Raw genomic sequence first — 23,044 nt, forward strand, 5'->3', positions numbered from 1 at the left:
CCCTACTGACAACCTTAGATTGGTTGTCAGTGTAATTTTTAGGACACTAAGGATTATTTAGCAAATGTTGTCCAATCACAGAATCACAGCAAATGTTGGGCACTGTGTTTTGAGTTTTGCAAGCACGGGCAGGTTAGGTATGGTCTGTATCTTGGCTTGTTGCAATCAGTGGAAGGAACATGCTGTTTGATACAATCTTTGGGATGTATGGCCTACATTCCTAGCATCACACTGGCACTGAAATTCATATACCACATTACTCGTGTCTGAATGGAAGAGCAAAGTATCACAAAAATTTGGGCAACAGGTGAACTATATAACACGAGTCGTATTCACCACGAACAGGATGCTGCTGTCAAGCCAAAAATACTTCTGCTTATCACCTGCTGGATCCATAAGGCCTGTCCAAAATCTACAAGACACAAGTCAGGACTGTGATGGAATACTCTCCACTTGCACCTCCAACAATGCTTAAGAAGCTTGACGCTATTCAGAACAAAGCAGCCCACTTGATTGGCACCCCATCCACCACCTTCGACATTCACTCCCTCCACCACTGACGCACAGTGGCAGCAGTGTGTACCATCTACAGGATGCACTGTTCACCAAGGCTCCTTTGACAGCACCTTCCAAACCCATGACATCTACCAACTAGAAGGACTAGGGCAACAGATGCATGGGGACACCACCACTTCCAAGTTCCCTTTCAAGCCACTCACCATCCTGACTTGGAACTATATCACCGTTCCTTCACTGTCACTGGGTCAAAAACCCTTTCTAATAGCATTGTGGGCAATCCTACAGTACATGGACTGTAGCAGTTAATGAAGGTGACTCAGGGGTGACTTCAGGGTAATAGTGGTGTGCAATAAATGTTGGTCTAGCCAGTGACACCAGCATCCCATGAACTAATGAAGAAAGAAAAGTCTGATGGTGTAGCATTCCAGAGTTCCTTTCCAACTGACCAACCAATAAGACCCCGGTTCGCGATTTGGCCACTTCTGGGAAAACATCCAGTTCTTGGCACCTCTGAGCTATTCACAAAGCTTAGCTGTTTTTAGACCCTAAAACCTTTTTAAGTCAGCTCACACTGTGCCTCCAAGAGCTCCTATCTCCTTCTACCAAACAGAAAAACTGACCTCTTCCTAAACGTGATTTGCTTCTTCTCACAAAAATTCTCTGTGTTCCCCTTTATGTCTCTATCTGCTTTTTCTTTGTGTCTGTGCCAGTGTGTTGATCACCTTCACCCTCTAGTCCCTCTGCTTGTAGCTCTACTTTGTGTCTGTGGCAGTCCTGTGCGTCTGGCTACGCAGCTTCTGCCTTAACATCCCTCCTGTTGGTACAGTTTCTACGTCAAAGGTCGCCAGGTCACATGAACCAGCAGTTCCTTTTATCCAAGAAAGTTCCAACTGATCCCATTACAATTGATGCAAATGCTTAAAAGTCCTTTTCAAACCTTCTTAAAAACAAATACAGATTCCTAAGACATTTTAAAGAAATTACAAGTTTCTCTTACTGCACATCTTCCAGGTTAAAGCTTGCCACAATACCATTGCCTTCCTAAATGCTTGCATGTTAGCTTTGTGAGATTCATGTTCAAGGAAGCCCACAATCCTCTGAATAACAGCATTTTCCTGTCTCAAGGGCAGTTTAAAAAAAATTCTGCTTTTCTCTTTTCCATATCAAAATGGATAACTTTACATTTCTGCACATTATATTCCATCTGCCACCTTCTTGCCCACTTCTTTAACCTGTCTAAATCCTTTTAAAGCTTCAATACATCCACTTCACTGCTTACTTCCCACTAATCTTGTACCATCAGCAAACCTAGACATACTACACTCAATCCCCTTGTCTAAACTATTGATATACATTGCCAATAGCTGATTCTTGTCACACCCTCCCAAATGACCTGTTTATTCTTTACTCTGTTTTCTATCCATTAGCCAAGCCTAAATCCATGCTATGTTTCCCAAACTATCTTAACCAGCTCAAGCTTCATACCAACTTAGTTGGTTTTGTCAAATTTAAAGCATTAGTTTTATACTTCACTAAATCATTCACAAATTAAACATAAAATTCTAATGTAAGACATGATTGGAGGGCAGAAAGCAAAGGGTGGAGGTAAAGGGAAACTTTTCAGAATGGAAAATGTGTTAAGTGATGTTTCACAGTGTGTTATTTAGACAGGATGTTATTTATACAGACAGACAATCTGTATGCAGAAGATGAAGGAAAAATACAAACTTGCAAATGACAGCAAATTACTGGGATAAGTAAAATTGTGATGAAGATTGTGAAAGGCTGAAGGAGGACATATATGAGCCTTTATGAGCAACGTGAACAGAGAATTAGTAGATGCAACTAATTAGTAGAGGAAATTGCAGCTCATTCGAGACCTGATGATGGTCAAGCAGTCTGACAGCATAGAGCGAGTTGAAGGATCAAGAGTGATGATGGAAATGTAGCTCTGGGTGTCATCACAAAAAGAGGGGGGGAGAGGAGTTTTAAAAGATTATTATTTAAAAAACAATCAAGTCACGTTTACTGTCGTGCTGTAAATTAATCTTAAAATTGCAGCTAGTTTGGGCAGAGGAGAAATGAGGCCTTCTGAACTTTAATGTAGATGAGCCCGAATTGGTGATGGATGTATAAGGCAGCTGCCTGCCAGATACATTCAATTGTTCATGCCTTGGACTTAAGAGAGCAAACATAGGGGCCATACCGTGGGGAATAACTGGGATGGACAATTGTGAAGGTTTTGCTACAGACAAGGGAAAAGGCAGAGGTGGGGACATGGCTGAGCGTTTCAAAAGTTGCAGAGTTATTTGGTGAAAGGGGGACAAAAAGCAAGGCAGCTAAGAATTTGAGAGTGCAGTTGTAAGGGACTTCCAGAAGCAGATTTAGATGAAGTGGAGTTGGAAGAGGTCGGGTGATACGGTTACATCACAATTAATATAATTATGGATGCAGCTTCACTAATAATAGTACACTAGCTTAAAAAAATATACAATTATTTGTAAGAAGATAAAAACAGAACACTTTCACCCATATATATATAATTATTTAAAATCTATTTTTTTCTAACTCATATAACACAATGTATTTCCATGGCAACCAGTGTCCTCTACCCAACACACAGTATTGGAAATCTGACAGCACTGCTGTTACCTGAATGTACAGAATCCCTGCCACTTAATGACAATAGTCTCTGTAAGCTGCCTGCCATCATAGGTTTTCCTATGAAATCATGCAGTTCTCAGGAATCCGCTGCAATAAACAATTCACCATTAGAAATGTTATACCTATCAGCAAATTTATATTTGTGTAAAAGGCATAGCTTAATTTCCCCTTTCTATTTATTTCCTGTATTTTTTCAGTGAATACACAATCTGGGACCTTTCTCTTCGGAAGATTCTATTTGTTTTCTTCCCCCAAGCAGAGCAAGCATGAATATAAGATGAAGTGCAACAGCATACAGGTAAAAGTGGAGTCAAGGATAAATAGGGTTTTTTTTGGATTAATGCAGTTTTTTTTTCTTGGATAATGAACCAATTTTAGCTATACTAGACAATTTAAAATATTTGAGTCTTTTGTATTGCACAATTAATATTCATTCGTAATATACATTCAATCAGCAATATATTGCTTGGATTAGCGACGTCAAAACAGACATCTTGTTTTGACTGTAAAACCATAAACATCACCTCCATACAAGGAAAACACTTTATAATCTATGTTTTCTGTTGACATATTTTAATTAGCAAAATAACTGGGCATAATCATCTTAATGGGAGAAGAAAAATTGAAAAACTAAAGTCTGATTATTGAGGGATTACCATTTTGCATATATTAGCATGTCATTGTGCCTTGACATCAAATACTCCGGAGGCATGAATTTTGAATGTATAGATCATCTGTCAAACCATAGCATGATTATCAGAATTATTTAAACACAGACTTCCATCAATCTATGCACAGAGATTTTATTCCTTCCAGCCAGTGACTGCACCTCACAGTGCACCATGACAGATAATACATAAGAACATAAGAAATAGGAGGAGCAGGCTATCCAGCCCACTCCACCATTCAATAAGATCATGGCTGATTTTCTACTTCAACACAATTTTCCTGCACTATCCCCATATCCCTTGATGTTTTTAATATGTAGAGACATATCGATTACAGTCTTGAACACACTCAGTGACTTAGCCTCCACAGCCCTCTAGGGCAGAAAATTCCAAAGATTCACCCCACTCTGAGTGAAGAAATTCCTCCTCATCTCAGTCCTAAATGATCTGCCCGTTATTATGAGTCTGTGTCCCCTCGTTCTAGATGCCCCAGCCAGGGGAAGCATCCTTCCTGCATCAACCTGTTGAGCCCTGCAAGAATTTTGTACGTTTGAATGACATCACCTCTCGTTCTTCTAAGCTCCAGAGAATGAAGGCCCAGTCAATTTAATTGTTCCTCATTGGACAATCCCTCCATTCCAGGAATTAATTTGGTGAGCCTTTGTTGCCCTCTCTCTCCCTATGGCAAGTATATCTTTCCTTATGTAAAGAGACCAAAACTGCACACAATACTCCAATTGATGTCTTAACAAAGTAAGGCATCTTTACTCCTATACTCAAATCCTCTTGCAATAAAGGCCAACCATTTGCCCTCTTAATTGCTTGCTTTACCCTTTATTTATTCATTCATGGGATGTGGGCTTCACTGGCTGGGCCAGCATTTATTACCCATCCCTAGTTGCCCTTGAGAAGGCGATGGTGAGCTGCCTTCTTGAACTGCTGCAGTCCATCTGCTGTAGGTACGCCCACAGTGCTGTTAGGGAGGGAGTTCCAGGATTTTGACCCAGCGACAGTGAAGAAACAGTGATATATTTCCAAGTCAGAAAGGTGAGTGACTTGGAGGGGAACTTCCAGGTGGTGGTGTTCCCATCTATCTGCTACCCTTGTCCTTCTAGATGGTAGTGGTCGTGGGTTTGGAAGGTCTGCAGGAACTCATCAAGGCTCCTTCGACAGCACCTTCCATAACCTGCATGTTGGCTTTTACTGACTCGTGAACAAGGACACCCGAGTCCCTTTGAAGTTCTACACTCCCAAACTTCTTACCATTTAAGAAATACTCTGCCTTTCTGATCTTCCTACCAAAGTGGATAACCTCACATATCTCCATATTGTATTCCATCAGTTAAATTTTTGCCCATTCATTTAGCCTCTCCAAATCCCCTTGAAGCTTCTTTGCAACCGACTCACCAACTCTCACTTCCACATAGTTCTGTGTCATCTGCAAACTTGGAAATATTACCTTTAAACCCCACATCCAAATCATTAATCTAGATTGTGAATAGCTGGGGGCAAGCACTGTTCCTTCTGGTACCCCACTAGTCACAGCCTGTCAACCTGAAAATGACCCATTTATTCCTACACTCTGTTTTCTCTGTTAACCAATTCTCAATCCATGCCAGGATATTCACCCCCAATTCCATGTGCTCTAATTTTGTTTACCAACCTCTTGTGTGGGACCTTATCATCATAAGCTTTCTGAAAATCTAAATATATCATCCACCAGCTCCCCCTTAGCCATTTCAGGGTCTACAGAATTATGAAAGATGACCACCAATGCATCTACAATCCCTGCAGCCACCTCTTTCAACACTCTGGGGTGTAGATCATCAGGTTCATGGGATTTATCAACTTTAAGTCCCGTTAATTTCTCTAATTTTTTTTTCACTAATGCTAATATCTTGCAGTTCTTCATTTACACTAGTCCCTTGATTCTCTGTTATTTCTGGAATGTTTTTTGTATTTTCCTCCATGAAGACAGACACAAAGCATTTGTTTAGTTTCTCTGCTATTTCCTTATTCTCCATAATAAATTCTCCAGACTCCGCTTGTAATGGACCAGCATTGATTTTTGCTAATTTTTTCCCTTTTACGTAGCTAAGTAAATTTTTACAGTACGTTTTATATTTCTGACGACTTTACTCTCATATTCTATTTTCTCTTTCTTAAACCTTTTCTTGGTCCTCCTTGGCAGAATTCTAAAGTACTCCCAATTCTTAGGCTTACCATTTTTTTGGCAACTTTATACACCTCTTCCTTTGATCTAATACAATCCTTAATTTCTTTCATCAGCCACAGTTGGAGCACTTTCCTTGCTAGGTTTTTATGCATTAAAGGAATGTATTTTTGTTGTAAACTGTATTAGTTCTTTAAATGTTAGCCACTGCCTGTCTACCATCATACCTTTTAACGTAGCTTACCAATCAACCATAGCCAATTCGCTGCTCATATCCTCATAGTTTCCTTTGTTTAGATTTAAAACCCTAGTCTCTGATTGAACTACATCACTTTCAAACTTAATGTAAAGTTCTATCATATTATGGTCACTCTTTCCTAAAGGCTTCTTTAACAACAAGCTTATTAATGAGCCCTTTTTCATTGCACAACACTAGATTTAAAATAGCCCTTTCCCTAGTTGGTTCTTCAATGTACTATTCCAGAAAACCATCTTGCATACATTCCAAGAATTTGTCCTGCACCAGATTGGTACTGATTAGATTTCCCCAGTTTATATGTAGATTGAAATCCCTTATGAATACTCTATTACAATTGTTACATGCACCTCTAATTTCCTGATTTATACTGAAATTCACATCATCACTGCTGTGGCCTATAAACAACTCTGACCGTTGTTTTCTGAACCTAGCTGTTTCTTAGTTTCACCCAAACTGATTCCATGTATTGATCTTTAGAACTAAGGTAATCTCTTACTATAGTACTAATGCCCACTTTAATTAACAGAGCTACCCCACCACTTTTTCCCAGCATCCTGTTCTTCTTGAATGTTACATATCCTTGGATATTAAGGTCCCAGCTTTGGTTTCCTTGTAGCCACGTCCCTGCAGTGGTTATTAGGTCATACCTGCAATTATAATACCTGCAACTTGAATCATAAATTGGCATCCAAGTTGTACTTACATTCAGAAATGTTAGTAAGTAGTGACTTAATCCATAACAACTTCGCATTTAGCATACATCATCTTGGGCATTTTTAAAATCACAAACATGACACCATGCATTTAAAGAAAAAGCAGCTATCCCATGCATCACAGAGCAAGCATAAGTGATGGAGCATCCAGGATCATCAAAATGTTAAAACAGTAATGACTCAGAGAAGTGATTGTGGAAATCCCTGCATATTGGGGCTATACCAATCAGTTCAAATTTTAGTCAACAGAAATTAAAATCTAACAGCTGATCAAAAATACATTTCCCAGCAGAAGCACAATAATACTGCACACATTTTTATATGGTCTGGAATTGGGCTATGCTGTTCACTGACTATTCCCAAGTGTACAGCTTCCTTCACAACTTTTCAAGTAATGAAGCAGTCCAAACCCAACTACAACAGGACCTGGATAACATCTAAGCTTAAACTAATAAGTGGTACATAACAAATAATACCAGGTGATAATCATCTTGAAGAAGATAATACCTAACCACATCCTGACCTTTCAACAGTACCAGCATCACAACATTCCCATCATCTACATCTTGTGGTCACTACTGACTAAAAGCTGAACTTGTTCATCCACCTCAATGCCATGGATGAAGGACGTCATAGGCTGGTAATCTGTGGTGAATGGCTCATTTCTGACTAAACAAAGCCTTTCCGCCATCTACAAAATTTGAATTAGAAGTGTGGTGAAATACTTGGCGCACATCTGGACAGGGGAGTTGCAATATTCAAAAAGCTCAAACACCATCCAAGACAGAGCAAGTCACTTGATTGGTAACCTATTGCTGGTGCCATCAAAGAAGCACTATCACTGAAGCAGGCATAATCTACAGGATACAGTGCAGCAACACATGAAGGTGACTTGGCCAGCACCACCCTCCGCTGCAACCTCTACATCAGAGAAAACTAAGAGCAACAATGTAGCTGGAACAACTTCAAATTCCCCTCGAAACCACAAACGATCTTGACCTGGACTTACAACAGCAGTCCTCAACTTGTTTCAATATCTTGAATTTTATTACTTAGTGCAAGCACCATCATCACAAAGACTGCAACAGTTCACGAAGGCATCCACCACCACCTTCACAAAGCAACTAGTGATGGCTAACAAATGCAACCTAGGGATATCACCAAGATCCTAAGAATAAATAGAAAATAATAACTTTCTGACGAGGTTAGAAGACTGACAGCTGTTATTTTACATATATAGTACAGGATTTTTTTTTTTAGTTTTTAAGTCAAACGCATGAGCAAACACCCCAACAAAGAAACTTAATCTGAAGAAACAGAATGTTTGGTAGTACAGAACTTGAGTATTACTGGGGGAAAAAAAAGAGAATGCTGTCGAAGCTTTTCGTCTTCCACTCATCAGGACAGATCCGCAAGAATATCAATTGTAAAGGGACAACAATTTCTACTGCATGATAAGAGAGTGCTGATTGGGGACGGATTTAGATTCCTTAAGCATTGGGACCGATTCTAGTGAAGGTGGGACCTGTACAAGCTGAACAGGTTGCACACCAGCAGGACCAGTACCAATATCCTCGCAGGGGTGTATGCTAGCACTGTGGAGGGGAGGGTTGAAACTAGAGTGGCGGGGATGGGAACCTGATCAGGGAGACACAAGGGGAGGAAACAAAGATAGCAAAGAAAGACAAAAAAATAGAAAGCAAAGTGGAAGGTAGAGGAAACAAGGGCTAACAGCAAATAGGGCCACAGAACTAAAAAATGATGTGTAAAAATGTTAAAAAGACAAGTCACTGTATCTGAATGCATGGGGCATTTGCAATGAGATAGATGAATTAAAGCGCAAATAAATGTAAATGGGTACAATATGATTACGATTACGGAGACATAACTGCAGGATGACCAAGCTGGGAACTGAATATTGAAGGCTATTTGATATTTAGGAAGAACAGGCAAAAAGGAAAAGGAAGTGGGGTGGAGTTGTTAGTTAAGGATGAAATCAGAGAAATAGAAGGGACATTGGCTCAGAAAATTTTTATGTAGAATCAGTCTGGGTGGAGCTAAGAGGCAACAAGGGGCGGAAAACAGTTGTGGGAGTTGTCTATAGGCCTCCAAACAGTTGTGGTAATGTAGGGGATAGCATTAAACAGGAAATTAGAGATGCAAGTAACAAAGGTGCTACAGTTATCTTCAGTGACTTTAATCTACATATCGACTGGGCAAACCAAATTAGCAATAATACTGTGGTGGATGAATTCCCGGAATGTTTACGAGATGGTTTTTTAGACTAGTACACTAAGGAACCGACTCGGGAACAGCCTATCCTAGATTTGGTATTGTGCAATAAGAAAGGGGTTAATTAATAATCTTGTTGTGTGGGGTCCTTTAGGGAAACAATGACCATAGCATGATAGAATTCTTCATTAGGATGGAAAGTGAAGTAGTCCGATTGGAAACTAGTGTCCTAAATCTAACAAAGGAAACTGCAAAGGTATGAGGGTTGAGCTAGCTACAACTAATTGGAGAACTTCGTTAAAAGGCATGACGGTGGATATTTAAAGAACTAATGTATGCATTGCAACGCTTCTACATCCTTTCCGGTGCAAAAACACAACAAGAAAAGTGGCCCAACCCTGGCTAACAAAAAAAATTCAGGACAGTATTAGATCCAAACAGGAGTCATATAAAGTTGCCAGAAAAAGTAGCAAGCCTGAGGATTGGGGGCAGTTTAGAATTCAGCAAATAAGGACCAAAAGGTTGATTAAGAGGGGAAAAATTGAGTATGAGAGTAAAATCACAAAGAACATAAAAGGGGACTGTAAAACTTTCTATAAGTGTGTCAGAAGATAAAAATTAGGGAAGACACATATAGGTCCCTTACAGTTCAAAATGGGAGAATTTCTAATCAGGAACAAGGAAAATGCAAAACAATTAAACAACTACTTTAGTTCTGTCTTCACAAAGGAAGAGAGAAGACACAAATAGCTTCCCAGAAAAGCTAGAGAACCAAAGGTCTGGTGGGAAGGAGGAATTGAATGAAATTATTACCAAAAAAAGTGCTGGGGAAATTAATGGGACCGAGAGCCGATAAGTCCCGAGAGCCTGATAATCTACATCCCAGTGGACTAGAGGAGGTGGCCATGGAAATTGTGGATGCGTTGTTTGTCATCTTCCAAAATTCTATAGATTCTGGAACAGTTCCGGCAGATTGGAGGGTGGCAAGTGTAACCCCACGATTTAAAAATGAGGGAAGGAGAAAACAGAATTACAGACCGGTTAGCCTAACATCAGCAGTAGGGAAAATGCTAGTCTTTTATAAAGCATGAGATGACAGTATGCTCAGAAAATATCAGGATTAGCCAAATTCAATATGGATTTATGAAAGGGAAATCATGTTTGACAAAACTACTGGAGTTTTTTTGAGGAGGTAACTGGTAGAATAGATAATGGAGAACCAGTGGATGTGGTGTAGTTGGATTTTCAGAAAGCTTTTGATAAAATCCCACCTAAGAGGTTAGTGTGCAAAATTAAAGCACATGGGATTGGGGGTAATATATTGACATGGATTGAGAATTGGTTAACAGGCAGGAAACAGAGTAAGAATAAATGGGTCATTTTCAGAGTGGCAGGTGGTGACTAGTGGGGTACTGCAGGGATAAATGCTTGGGCCTCAGCTATTCACAATATATATCAATGATTCGGATGTGGAAACCAAATGTAATATTTCCAAGTTTGCTGATGACACAAAACTAGGTGGTAATGAGAGTGGTGAGGAAAATGTTAAGAGGTTTCAAAATGATTTAGACAAGTTGAGTGAGTGGACAAATACATGGCAGATGCAGTATGACGTGGATAAGTGTGAAGTTATCCACTTTGGAAGGAAAAACAGAATGGCAGAGTATTATTTAAATGGTGATAGATGGGGAATGTTGATGTACAAAGGGACCTGGGTGTCCTTGTACACCAATCACTGAAAGCAAGCATGCAGGTGCAGCAAGCAGTTATGGAGGCAAATGGTATGTTGGCCTTCATTGCAAGAGGACTTGAGTACAGGAGCAAAAGTGTCTTACTGCAGCTGTACAGGGCCTTGGTGAGACCACACGTAGAGTGTTGTGTGCAGTTTTGGTCTCCTTATTTAAGAAAAGATATACTTGCCATGGAGGGAGTGCAGTGTAGTTTCACCAGACTGATTCCTAGGATGGCAGGATTGTCGTATGATCAGAGATTGGGTCGACTAGGCCAGTATTCACTGGAGCTTAGAAGAATGAGAGGGGATCTCTTTGAAATGTATAAGATTCTGACAGGGCTGGACAAAGTGGATCAAGGGATGATGCTTCCTCTGGTTGGGGTTTCCAAAACAAAGGGTCACAATCCCAGGATGTGGAGTAGGACATTTAGGACTGAGATAAAGAAAAATTTCTTCACTCAGAGGGTGGTGAACCTGTGGAATTCTCTACCACAGAAGGCTGTGGAGGCCAACTCACTGAATATATTTAAGAAGGAAATGGATAGATTTCTAGACTCAAAAGGCGTCGAGGGGTATGAGAAAAGAGCAGGGATGTGACGTTGAGATATAGGATCAGCCATGTTCACATTGAATGGCGGCGCAGGCTCAAAGGGCCAAATGACCTACTCCTACTTTCTATGTTTCTTTGTTTCTGTGATTGGTTGGCAAGTGGACTCTGATTGGTAGAGGCATTGCCATGGAGAATGCACCTGAGTACAGCACTCTTCTTATGCAGTATAAAATGTTGTTCCCTTTACAATTGGTATTCTTGAAAATCTGTCCTCATGAGTGCAACCTGAAAAGGTTCCACAGCATGTCTCTTTTTTCAGCAATAAACATAAATTTATTCAATGCAATGTTGTGTGTAGAACTTGAATTTCTAGCATATATCATTCAGTTTTACTTTTAGGGTAGAAAAGTATAACTATTCTGCCAAGTATTTGAATTAACAGTGTCTGATTCAGTACTAACATGTATAACCAGTATTAAAATATACCAACAATATCTGGACACACAAATGGCATGAATCTTCACTTGGAAAATTTAATGCATTAATTACATTGTATGAATGCATTAATTACATTGTATGAATTCATTTCTGATTTCTCCAAAAGGAATAGACAAGATAAACATGGATTAATTCCATTGGTAGCTAAATCCAAGCTACGTAATCACAATTTTAAGGTTACGCTCAGTACATAAAAGGTTAGATTAGAAAAGCAGAACACAGAATCTCAATGATTGATGTTAAATAATTACAACATCCAGAAAATTACAGGATAATTACTAAAATTATGCAAATTGCACTGGCGAAAGCAGACACTGGGATTTGTTTGGGGAGAAGGTCGAAAAATGGACTGTGAAAAATTATTCTTTAGGAAGTGACTAAGTTCAATGATCCATTTGTTATGGAATCACTTAGTTCTGTCTATCACTTGCTGCTTATGCTGTTTGGCATGCAACTAGTCCTGTGTTGGTTGACACCTGGTGCTGCTCAGGGCATGTTCTCCTGCACTCTTCATTGGACCAGGGTTGATCCCCTGGCTTGGTGGTAATGGTAGAGTGGGGGATGCTGATGGCCCACAATGCCTCATGTTTTGAGCTTTTGAGCTGCTAGATTTGTTCGAAATCTATCCCGTGTAGCACGGCAGTAGTGCCAAAAAACACAATGAAGGGTATCCTCAATGTTAAGTCAAGACTTCATCTCCACAAGGGCTGTGCGGTGGTCACACCTACCGATACATCTGCGATAGATAGGTTGGTGAGGACGAGGTAAAGTGTGTTTTTCCCCCTTGTTGGTTACCTCATCACCTGCTGCAGGCCCAGTCTAGCAGCTTTGTCCTTTAGGACTTGGCCAGCTCGGTCTGTAGTGGTGCTACCAAGACACTCTTGGGCTGGGATTTTCCAGCCCCATCGCAGGCGGGACCCACCGTGGGCGAGGCGGAACACCAGCCAGAAGTCCACTGACTTGCGCGGGACCAGAAGATCCTAGTGGCAGGCGGGTGCAGAAAATCCCGTCCCTACTGACAGACATTGAAGTCCCCAAACCAGAGTACATTCTGCACCCTTGGTGCTTCCTCCAAGTGGTGTTCAACATGGAGGAGCACTCATCAGCTGAGGGGGCAGTTGTGGGGCACGGTAACCAGCAAGAGGTTTCCTTGCCCATGTTTGACCTGATGCAATGAGACCTTCATGGGACCCAGAGTCAATGTTGAGGACTCCCAGGACAACTGCCTCCTGACTGTATATCACTGTGCCATTGCTTCTGCTCGGTCTGTCTGGGACATGATGATTATGGGACATCACGATTCTGGGAGTATGTGGGACTGCACTCCTAATTATGGCACCCAGATGTTATTTGAACCTTTGCAGAGTCAACTGTTGCCAACAGGTCAATAGTTTGCAGTTTCCAGTGCCTAAGTCCTTTTAGAGTTGCAGCGGTTTGTCATTTGAGAGGGCAGTTAAGAGTCAACCACATTGCTGTGTGGCCTAGAGTCATATGTAGGCCAGACCAGGTAAGGACAGCAGATTTCCAATCCACAATGGTTAGACTTTTAATTCCAGATTTTTATTGAATTCAAATTTCACCATCGATCATGGTGGGAATTGAACCCAGAATATTCTCTGGATCACTAGTCCGGTGACAATGCCACTAAGCCACCGCCTTCTCATTTGAAGTCTTGAGTTCCTAATTGTCACATTAAACTGAAAAGTGAAGATACTTAGCTACATAACTCTGTGCCAAAGAAATGCCAAATTTACCAGTTGCTTCAATTTGTGGTTATCCAATTACCTACAGGAGGGCACACATTGTTAACCAGCATTAACCATCCAAAGTTTCAGGTTAATAATCTAAGGGCCAGCGGCAGAGAGTACCTCATGTCAACTATATCACACAGTGGAGTGTGAAAAATCATTATACATAATAAGACCACGTAAGCACCTACTGGGTAAACATTATTCTGGTCTCAATTATATCCTCTTACAAGAAAAATCAGAAATGAATTGATCAGGAGTTGAAACATACATTTGAAAATAACTTAAAATTTAAATTTCTGAGGTGCTGGAGCACCTTACTACATAACACTGTGCCAAAAACAATGAAAGCAGCAGCAAGCCACCAGTCTATGTTAAGCTTAGCTACTGGTGTTTTAGGCATCAAATATTGCTTGGCTAGACAGACACACAAATATAGAGGGAGAGAATGGTTGATGATTCTTACTGGTGCCTCAAAAGGCCGAGCACATGATAACAGCTGCGGTCTGTAGAGCTCCCAGGCTTTTACAGGGTCAGGGTAACACTCATGAGGAACGTGGACAACTGCCTCCCCCACATACCCAGACTCTACATGCTGGACACTCTGCCAAAAGGGTAAATAAATGTTGGAGGATGAGGAATAGAGCAAAAGGAAAAAAGTAAATAAAAACAATTAATGTTCAAATCATATATAACAATAACAGTATTAGCAAACAACAATGTAAATAAGAAATCTGTATGTGGATTAACAGTAAAACAAATTTTTAAATCTCTACAAAGCCAAATGAAATAATTAATTATTGTACAGTGCACTAAATAAGTTAAACTTCAGCTTATTTACCATATTATACAATTAATACTGTGGTAACATTTTGGAATTTACATTAAAACAACAGTTTAAAACAATGGCAGCAAAAAATTATATACTAAAATCCATATGCTGACTTTGAAAGACTGCAGAGTTCTTAAATATTTAATATAGGATTATTTAAGTGATTAATTCCAACAAATACAATTTCAACTAAAATTTTTCTTCACGACAACATATAATTTAGGATATAAAGATACGTCCTTTGACCAATCTCCATTACACTTCAATTCATTCAGAGAACGAATTCATCTATTCACTGACCTCCCTTTTATAAGGCACATCTAATCCTAAATACTGGTGGGAGGATCAAACTATTGACCAATAAACATTTAATACCAAAAGCAGGTATTTTATTGATATATATATATTCTGCTTTAAAAAAAAAGCTGTGCTATCGTGTGTCCAATGTCAGATTCAATATACCTTCAGGCCCCACAGAATTAAATCTTTTACTTTATGTCATACACTGTTTGTTATCAAACAGGCAATAGCACAATGTTAAGAAAAAGGAAAATCCACTGCACTACACTCCACAGTTTATTTAAGACTATAATCCAATTTCAGACTTCAGATGCTAAAAATGAACTGCTCAAGCTTTGCTCTGGCAGTACATGGCATCCAAATCGCTCAACTAGATTACTGCCTTCCAATTCACTTATGAAATATCTATTATCTAATTAAAGAAAATTGAAAACACAGTACAGGGATGATCTTCTGCACTGTATTCAACATTAAAACTGCATCACAAAAATACACTCTGAAAAAGTCAGTGTTTTAATGGATATATTATGAGATTTCATTTTCTGAATTCACCCTAGATTCTGGGAATAATTCTCCTTTTTAAAGAATGACTCCTGCATGCAATCTCTGTATTTAAAACAACAGAGGTTGTAATCACACAGTCAGTCTTAAATTACATGAAGATCTTAAACTAAAATACTTCACTCACAATAAGTGAAAGAGATATGCTGTTATGATTCATGTTCTGGGAAAACAAAATCCCGAAAACAACACAGTTCTTCCCGGAACAAGTTCACAACATATTTTAATATTTTACAAAAATCTTGACTCTTGGGATCATATTTCTTGAAAATGTCAAGTATATAATTGCTGTTATTCTATACTAATACATAAGCAATGACCAAATCAGGAAAATTACACTGTCACTTTCTGAAAGGGTAAATTATAATTGCTCTAGCACTGAACAGCTCACCAGTTGCACCGTGTTAAACTTGCACATTTAAAGATGTTTGTTACATGAATATTAGATAATATCCACTGGTGGGTGGGTGGGAGAAGAATGGCTTCAAGTTGTTACTGAGCCCAATTGCATTACACAGCTAAATAAGGAGATAATCAGTAATTGAAAATATTGCGAAAAATAGAAAGGAGGAAGAGGAAAAAAAAGGAATGGAAAGGAAAATAAAAAGGAAAGAAAATAAGTTAAGTAAAATACATTGCATTTATACAGGACTTTTCACAATGTCTGGATGTGCCAAACCACTTTACAGCTGAAGACGTTTTTTTTAAAGTATTATCATTGCTATATTGTAAGAAATGCCAGTTTGTGAGCAGCAAGATCCCACAAATAGTAATGAGATAAATGACTAAATCACTTTTAGGCGTTGTTTGAGGGATAAATATTCCCCATATCTTATTCAAAATTGCAATGGGATCTTTTCGATCCAGCTGAAAGGCAGATGAGCCTAGTTTCAACTGATCCAAAAGACAGCACCACTGACAAATTAGGACCCCTCAGAGGTGTTCAGGTTGCAGTTGCGGAACACCTCTGTTCAGTCCACAAGCGTGACACCGAGCTTCCGGTTGCTTGTCCTTATAGTTCTCCAACTTTTTCCCATGCTGACTTTTGTGTCCATGACCTGCGACAGTGTTCCGGTGAAGCTCAAGGTACAGCATCTTATCTTTCAACTCGGCACTTTTCTTTCTTGTTTTTCTGGTTGGTCTTCTTGTCTTCTTTCTTTCTCCTTTTACGTTGTGTTCAGATGGTTGCAATGTAACCATTCACGTCTCACTTGGACACAATCTTTGTTCATTTCCTATACCCATTCCATTCTCTTTGGCTGTTGCATCATGAAATCTTTTGTTATTTAATCTCCCCTGGCTTCCACCCTATCAGAGGCTTTTGTTTTATTCTTTCTGCCCCCTTCCCCTTTCCACTGACTTCAAAACTCTTTCATTTCTATCTTTCTTCAGTTCTGATGAAAGTCATTGTGACCTGAAATGCTGTTTTTCTCCACATATGTTGCCTGACCTGCTGAGTATTTCCAGCATTTTTTGTTTTCATTACAAAAACAAGGAAGTAATGATGAACCACAATGAAACACTGTTTCAGCCTCAGCTGGAGTATTGTGTCCAGTTCTAGGCACCATAGGAAAGGATGTGAAGGCATTAGAGAGGGTGCAGAAAATATTCACAAGTATAATTTGAGGGATGAGGACCTTCAAATATCTGCATTGGCGGAGAAATTGGGACGGTCTCCTTGAAGAAGAGAAGCTTAAGAGGAGATTTGAGAGATGAGTTCAAAATCATGAGGGGTCTGGACAGAGTAGATAGGGAGAGTGAGTTTCCATTAGCAGAAGGATCCAGAACCAGAGGAATTTAAAGAAGCAACAGTGACAAGAGGAAAGAGCCTTCGGTGCAGCGAGTGGTTGGGATCTGGAATGCACTGCCTGAAAAGTGAGGTGGAGGCATATTCCAAAGGGAATTGGACAATTATCTGAGGAGAAAAACTGTGCAGGGCTATGTGGAATAGGTGGGCCAGCGGGACCAAGTGAGCGGCTCTTGCAGGAGCCTACATGGACACGATGGGTCAAATGGGCTCCTTTGTGCTCAAACAGTAAAGGATTGTTTCCGCTGGTGGGAAAAGATGGAACGGAACCAGAGGGCAAGGATTCTCACTGGAAGAACCAAGGAGAAAAGAGAGAAGGAAAATTCTTGACTGAGGCCTAATAAGGCCATGGGATGCTTCACCACAAGCGGCTATTGAGGCAGAAACTAGATTGCTATTTAAAAGGAAATGGGTTAAATATCTGAAAAGAAAGAATGTAAAAATGCCTGTGGGGTATGGGTTACCCGAGAGACTGCTGGTATCTCTGAGTCACCAAGGGCCAAATGGTGGTGTCCTCTGCTATAATTTCTATGCTAACTCTCCTCTATTGAGTCTAACCCCATGGGAGTGATTTAGAAGTAGTCATGATGAGCTAAGTTTTGGCCTTGGAGAAGTGCCCCAAACACAAGATCTGTTAAAATAATTTAAACAGTGAGACATTCTTTTCCCCTTCACATTTCTCCTCTGTTCCATGCTTGAAGTTATTGACTCCTTGCCAACCGCATTAGTTGCTTTTTGGCATATTGCCTAATTGGTCATTATTTCTACTTAAGCCTGGATAATGTCACCACACAATTTGATCTAAGCAGAAATCTCAGCCAGGAGTGATTCGATTCTCAGATATGAATTCTCAGTTGTCGTCATTTGATATCAAAGAGGAACCCAGGTTGATTTCCTCTTTTCTAACTAAGGGAGGAAAATTGTAGTATCTTTAACTCTGTCCCTATTAAAATTAACGAATACAGACTTCATGGTATAATACCACCTGCTGCATAAATTTGCTGAACTTTTTGAACATATGCATACTGAGTGACCTTTGAACTTTCAAATTGGTGCGCTGCTAAATTCACACAGAAATGGCATGATGTAACTTTGATCAATAAAACTGGATTGTACGATAGAACATTTCTTAATTTCATAGTATTCTCAAAATTAAATACATAATAATGTTTTAAATCAGTATTCAATTCTTCAGTTCTTAAAATACACATTTTAATAACTCATAACTGTTTAATTTTTGAGCAAAACACCAAGAAAAGTTGATGAAAGATTTGAAAATTAGCCAAAAATAATATCAAAGGGGAAAATCAAGTTCTCTTCATTGTGATTTAACAGTATCTTATTCCAAGAGAAGCTATGTAATAAAAGCTAGCATTCACATATCAAATAGATTATTACTGCAAGGTTAACATGTACACAAGGCCAAAAAAATGGTGCGACAGCTGTTATAGAAATAAAGTTAGAAAATGCTGGAAATACACACAGAACCATTAACATATTTGTCTTATTTTTTAGGTGTCAATGTCAATGGACACACAGAGGCTCTTCATCAGAAAAGTTTGAAAACGGGTCACAATTTACAATGTTAATCCAGATGCTGATGGGCCTGTTCAGTGTGTCCGATTTCATTACAAATTTCCAGCAATCGCCGCTTATTAAAAAAAATAATTATTTGCATTTACATCAGGCTTTATTGCATTGAAATACTCTTTGGAGAGGAAGTGTAATAACACATAAATAATGAGCTAAATGCCCAAATAATTTATTTTGTAGTATTTGTTGAGAGATAAATACCACTGCTCTTCTTCAAATATTATGGAATTTTTGAAATCCATTCGAAAGGATCTTATTTTGTCCTAAGGAACACAGCTCAGACAATGCAACACTTCACTCTATAGCAGACGACTGTCTGGTAGCTTATGCATTTAAGGGCTGGTGTGGGGCTTGAACCCGACCGAACCAGTCTGAACCAGAGGCACAAAAGCCATGAATTATCACTTGATTATCTCTGTTTAAGAGATTCAGAAAATTCCACAAACTACAGCTTTTACTTTACCTACAGGCATATTGAACAGCTTTGTTTCAATCAAGCCAATCAGGTTGCATTGGTCTTATGAAACTGCTCATACTTTTGCTGCTTGCATGAATTTGTCCCAAGTTTCAGAGGAAGGCAAAATGCAGCTTAATGTGCCCTGTCAGTTCAACCTAACTCCAAATCGCTTTCTCTGTCTCTTAGCACATTATCCACTGATCTGAGTCACCGTTCAGCAGATGCCAACACCAATAATGCTATCATACCAACATCCATTTCAATCTAGAGCCTTGTATCTGCTCCAAGTGTCAAACTAGTCTGGTGCCAACATATTACTGCATCAGATTAATATCTTTTGTAGGTCTTGGTGGTTGATGCAATCAGAAGAGCTTTGGATTTGTGACTCTGCATGATACTATGAAGTTCACATTTCAATTATGATTTAAATAGTTGTAGCACAAACATCCTTGTCCTTCAGGATCTCATCCAGTTACCATTCAGCTATAAATCTGAGCAGCAAGCATTCAATCGTAGGAAGCCTCACAGCCAAGCACAATCCCATCCTCGGCAAAAATCAGCACACTTTTCGATATGACAGCTGGATCACGATCAGTTCTGGAAACCATGGCTGATCCCCTCCCACCTGCCTAGCCCAAGATTGCTGAGGATCTATATTAATGTTAGTTAACTCAGCACAGAAGACAGTGAAAACCATGATGTTATGGCCCAAATGACAGTTCCATACTGAGTATATTTAGTAACTGAGAAATCGAGGAAACCAGAAAATCAAGAAAATCCTTATGTTTAACCTTTTTAGGTCATCATTTGTGCCAGCAGTAATCGTTAGTGCAGGCACCAACCATGAATTTGTTTCAGATCACAGACAACAGAGAATATGTGCATACAAGAGAAGAATTGAGAAATTACCACTCCAAGATTAACAGGAATTCTGCCCAATTCATATACTTATGGTACATGACAAAAATATTATGGGCAACAAAAACCTATTTTAATTTATCCATCTAGAAAGATCTTAAAATTACCCTACTGCAGTAGCCAATTGCGTTTTATAGAATACTTGGGTTGGAGTGTATTATAAGATAATAGCTCAGATGCTTAACACAGCATAAATTGAAAGCAAAGCTGATTTCTCCAATGTCACTTTGATTCTAGAAATGCATTATATCCTTAACCATTCCAGTCTATAAGTTCCACAAAGTAATCAATGGCAATTTGCAGCTGAGAAAAGAGTCCTACTTCACTTCCAACAAATGCAACAAAGAACAGCAAGAATCTGCAAGATCCTTCAATCAAACTTGGATTTAGAGTATAACTATGTATGGTTTTATGTTATTTCAGTGAAAGTAGCAAAAATACACTAAATATTCTAATATTTTAAAAAAGGGCTGTATAGTTAATTACAAATATAGCACTCCTGCTTATCACATCATGACCCCCTTTTTGCATGTGAACTGGCTGAGCTGACTATAGTTGTGCATGCTTACTTTTTTCTTGCATTTCCAATAAAACTGTGGTAGACACAATCATGCCATGCCTGCCAATTGATCAAGAGAAAGGCAGAGTTATTTGGTTTTGACAAGCTATTCCTCATTTCAATTCAGCAGACTTTTAAAAAGCTGTAACATTAAAATTAATTGAATTATAAGTCAAAGCACATTCTCCTTTAATACAATAGGAATATCTGGGCTGTTGAAATTTTCAAGCCAATTAACCAAAATATGCCATAAAGAAGCTTGTACTTTTCTATTTTTACTTAGTTCTTTTGAAGAGTCATACGGACTCGAAACGTTAACTGTGTTCCTCTCAGCAGATGCTGCCAGACCTGCTGAGTTTTTCCAGGTATTTTTATTTTTGTCTTGTACTTTTCTACTTTTACTTAAATGTTCACACCTCATAGTGTTTGAGGATATGACTGAAATCTTGCTGTCTGGACTGTTTAATTTGCAGGGTTACTCCCCAAGATTGGAGTTCCACAGTTTGAAACCATTATTTAAAAAAGGCAAAAATGGCACATGCTCCAATTCCAAAATAAAATATATGGTACCTATTGATACTACAGCATCCTCTACTGGTTAATTGATAGCACTGCAGTAATGGCATTCTCAAAGAAAACTATACTATTCACATTCTGTTCCAATATATGCAATTCAAATTGAAATATTGCTGCTATTAAAATCTATCGCCAATTAAACACTGTATGAAATGCTACTTCCTCCAATAGATTATTTACAATTAATATTTTTACTCCAGACCATTGCCAACTAGCGAACACTTCAGAAATCATTTTGAAAGGGGCAATCTATGCACAGTGTCTACAAACAGCAATGCAGGATTGTCATTTCACACCTCAGCAGCCATTTTCCAATTGCTTCAACCTTGGTCCTTATAAAGAGCACTAGCCCAAGAAAGTGTAATTCAGTTTATCTCGGATTGGGAAAATCCCCCTTAACTGTATCTTGTGGAAAAAATGCAATTCATAATAGCCTGAATGCAAAATGAAAAGTGTACATAAAAATGCAAGTCAACTTGGATTGAATAAAATGCTTCTTATTAAGTATATTTTTTTAAATAACAGATTGAATAAAGTGTTTCTTACTTAAATACATTTTTAAAAAATAACAGAGCTAAAATATTATTTTAACTGTTCATTCATACTACTGGCACACTGCAAACTGGTTAAAGAATGTTGAGAACATAAAAGGCACGAGACAAATGCAAATTTTTCCTATCTTTAGTTCTTGATATTACTGCACAGGTTATTTTTCTGTAAATTATAACTCATTTATTCTTATCTGATTTAAGCCCCTTTTTAAAAGGGAATACTAAATTAGTCCTCAACTTGCTCAAACTTAATTTGGCTCATAAAAGTTTTGTTAGTGCTTTAAGGTTTGAGGAATGAGGAGTAACGCAAGGCTATACATGATCGACATGCTTCAAATTGAAAATAAACTTTGAACGCTACTATGTACACAATAACGGAAGAGAACACAAAATAATGGAATACAAAGGAAAGGACTTTCATTTATATGTGTCTTTCATAACCTCAAGACCACACAAGGCTTTATCGTCAATTAAGTACTTTTAATGTACAATCACTGCTAACATAGGGGAACAGCAGCCAATTTGCATCCAAAAATATGTGGCCAGGTGTCTGTTTTAGTGATTTGGTTGAGTGATAAATATTGGCAAGATACTAACAGGGCCACGGAAAGAAATCATGCTTCTGGTGCTTCCGGGCCTCTTATTCCTCCCTCAACCTCCCCACCCGCCTTTAACTTTAACCCTCCGCCTCAATCATGCATGATATTTTTTCCCCTTTTAAGATTCACCAATCAATTCGCCAAACAATCACAGAAATGTCCTAGTAAAATGATGATGCCCATTGTTGGTACCTAGTTACAAATATCATCCAATATATATGCAGCATGAGTCATTTATATTAAAGGCAGCAAATGTATAGTGCAGTGTTAGTGTGTGTGCGCCCTTTAGGTGATTATTAAAGAAACCAGAAAGTCCAAATTTTGCTTTAACAGGACCATTCAATATTTTAATTTGACAGGAAAATATCCCATTAGTTATTTATAACGCTGTGCAGACAATAACACTGATTTTGGTGACTGCCTCAGCCCTCATTAACATGTTCTGCACATTGTCCCCTACGGACACAGTGATAGTAAAGTCACATTTGGAGGAAAGATTCAATACTTGTAACCTAGATAAACTGCACAAGACCTT

At 38.9% G+C, this 23,044-nt stretch overlaps 1 protein-coding gene across 2 annotated transcripts in view; it reads right to left on the reverse strand.

The window, feature by feature from the left end:
* Window positions 1-23,044, reverse strand: part of wdr7 (WD repeat domain 7) — a 748,403-nt gene that overhangs the window by 607,995 nt on the left and 117,364 nt on the right. The window contains exon 11 of one of the 2 annotated variants that reach the window (XM_078552141.1): window positions 14,223-14,360. The exons of the other annotated variant lie outside the window; for it this stretch is intronic. Within the exon in view, the coding sequence (XP_078408267.1) occupies window positions 14,223-14,360 (138 nt within the window). The remainder of the gene's footprint in view (window positions 1-14,222; window positions 14,361-23,044) is intronic. 2 annotated transcript variants of the gene reach the window in all.

This window comes from Cetorhinus maximus, chromosome 1 (assembly GCF_964194155.1).
Source record: "Cetorhinus maximus chromosome 1, sCetMax3.hap1.1, whole genome shotgun sequence".
Taxonomy (NCBI): Eukaryota; Metazoa; Chordata; class Chondrichthyes; order Lamniformes; family Cetorhinidae; genus Cetorhinus; species Cetorhinus maximus.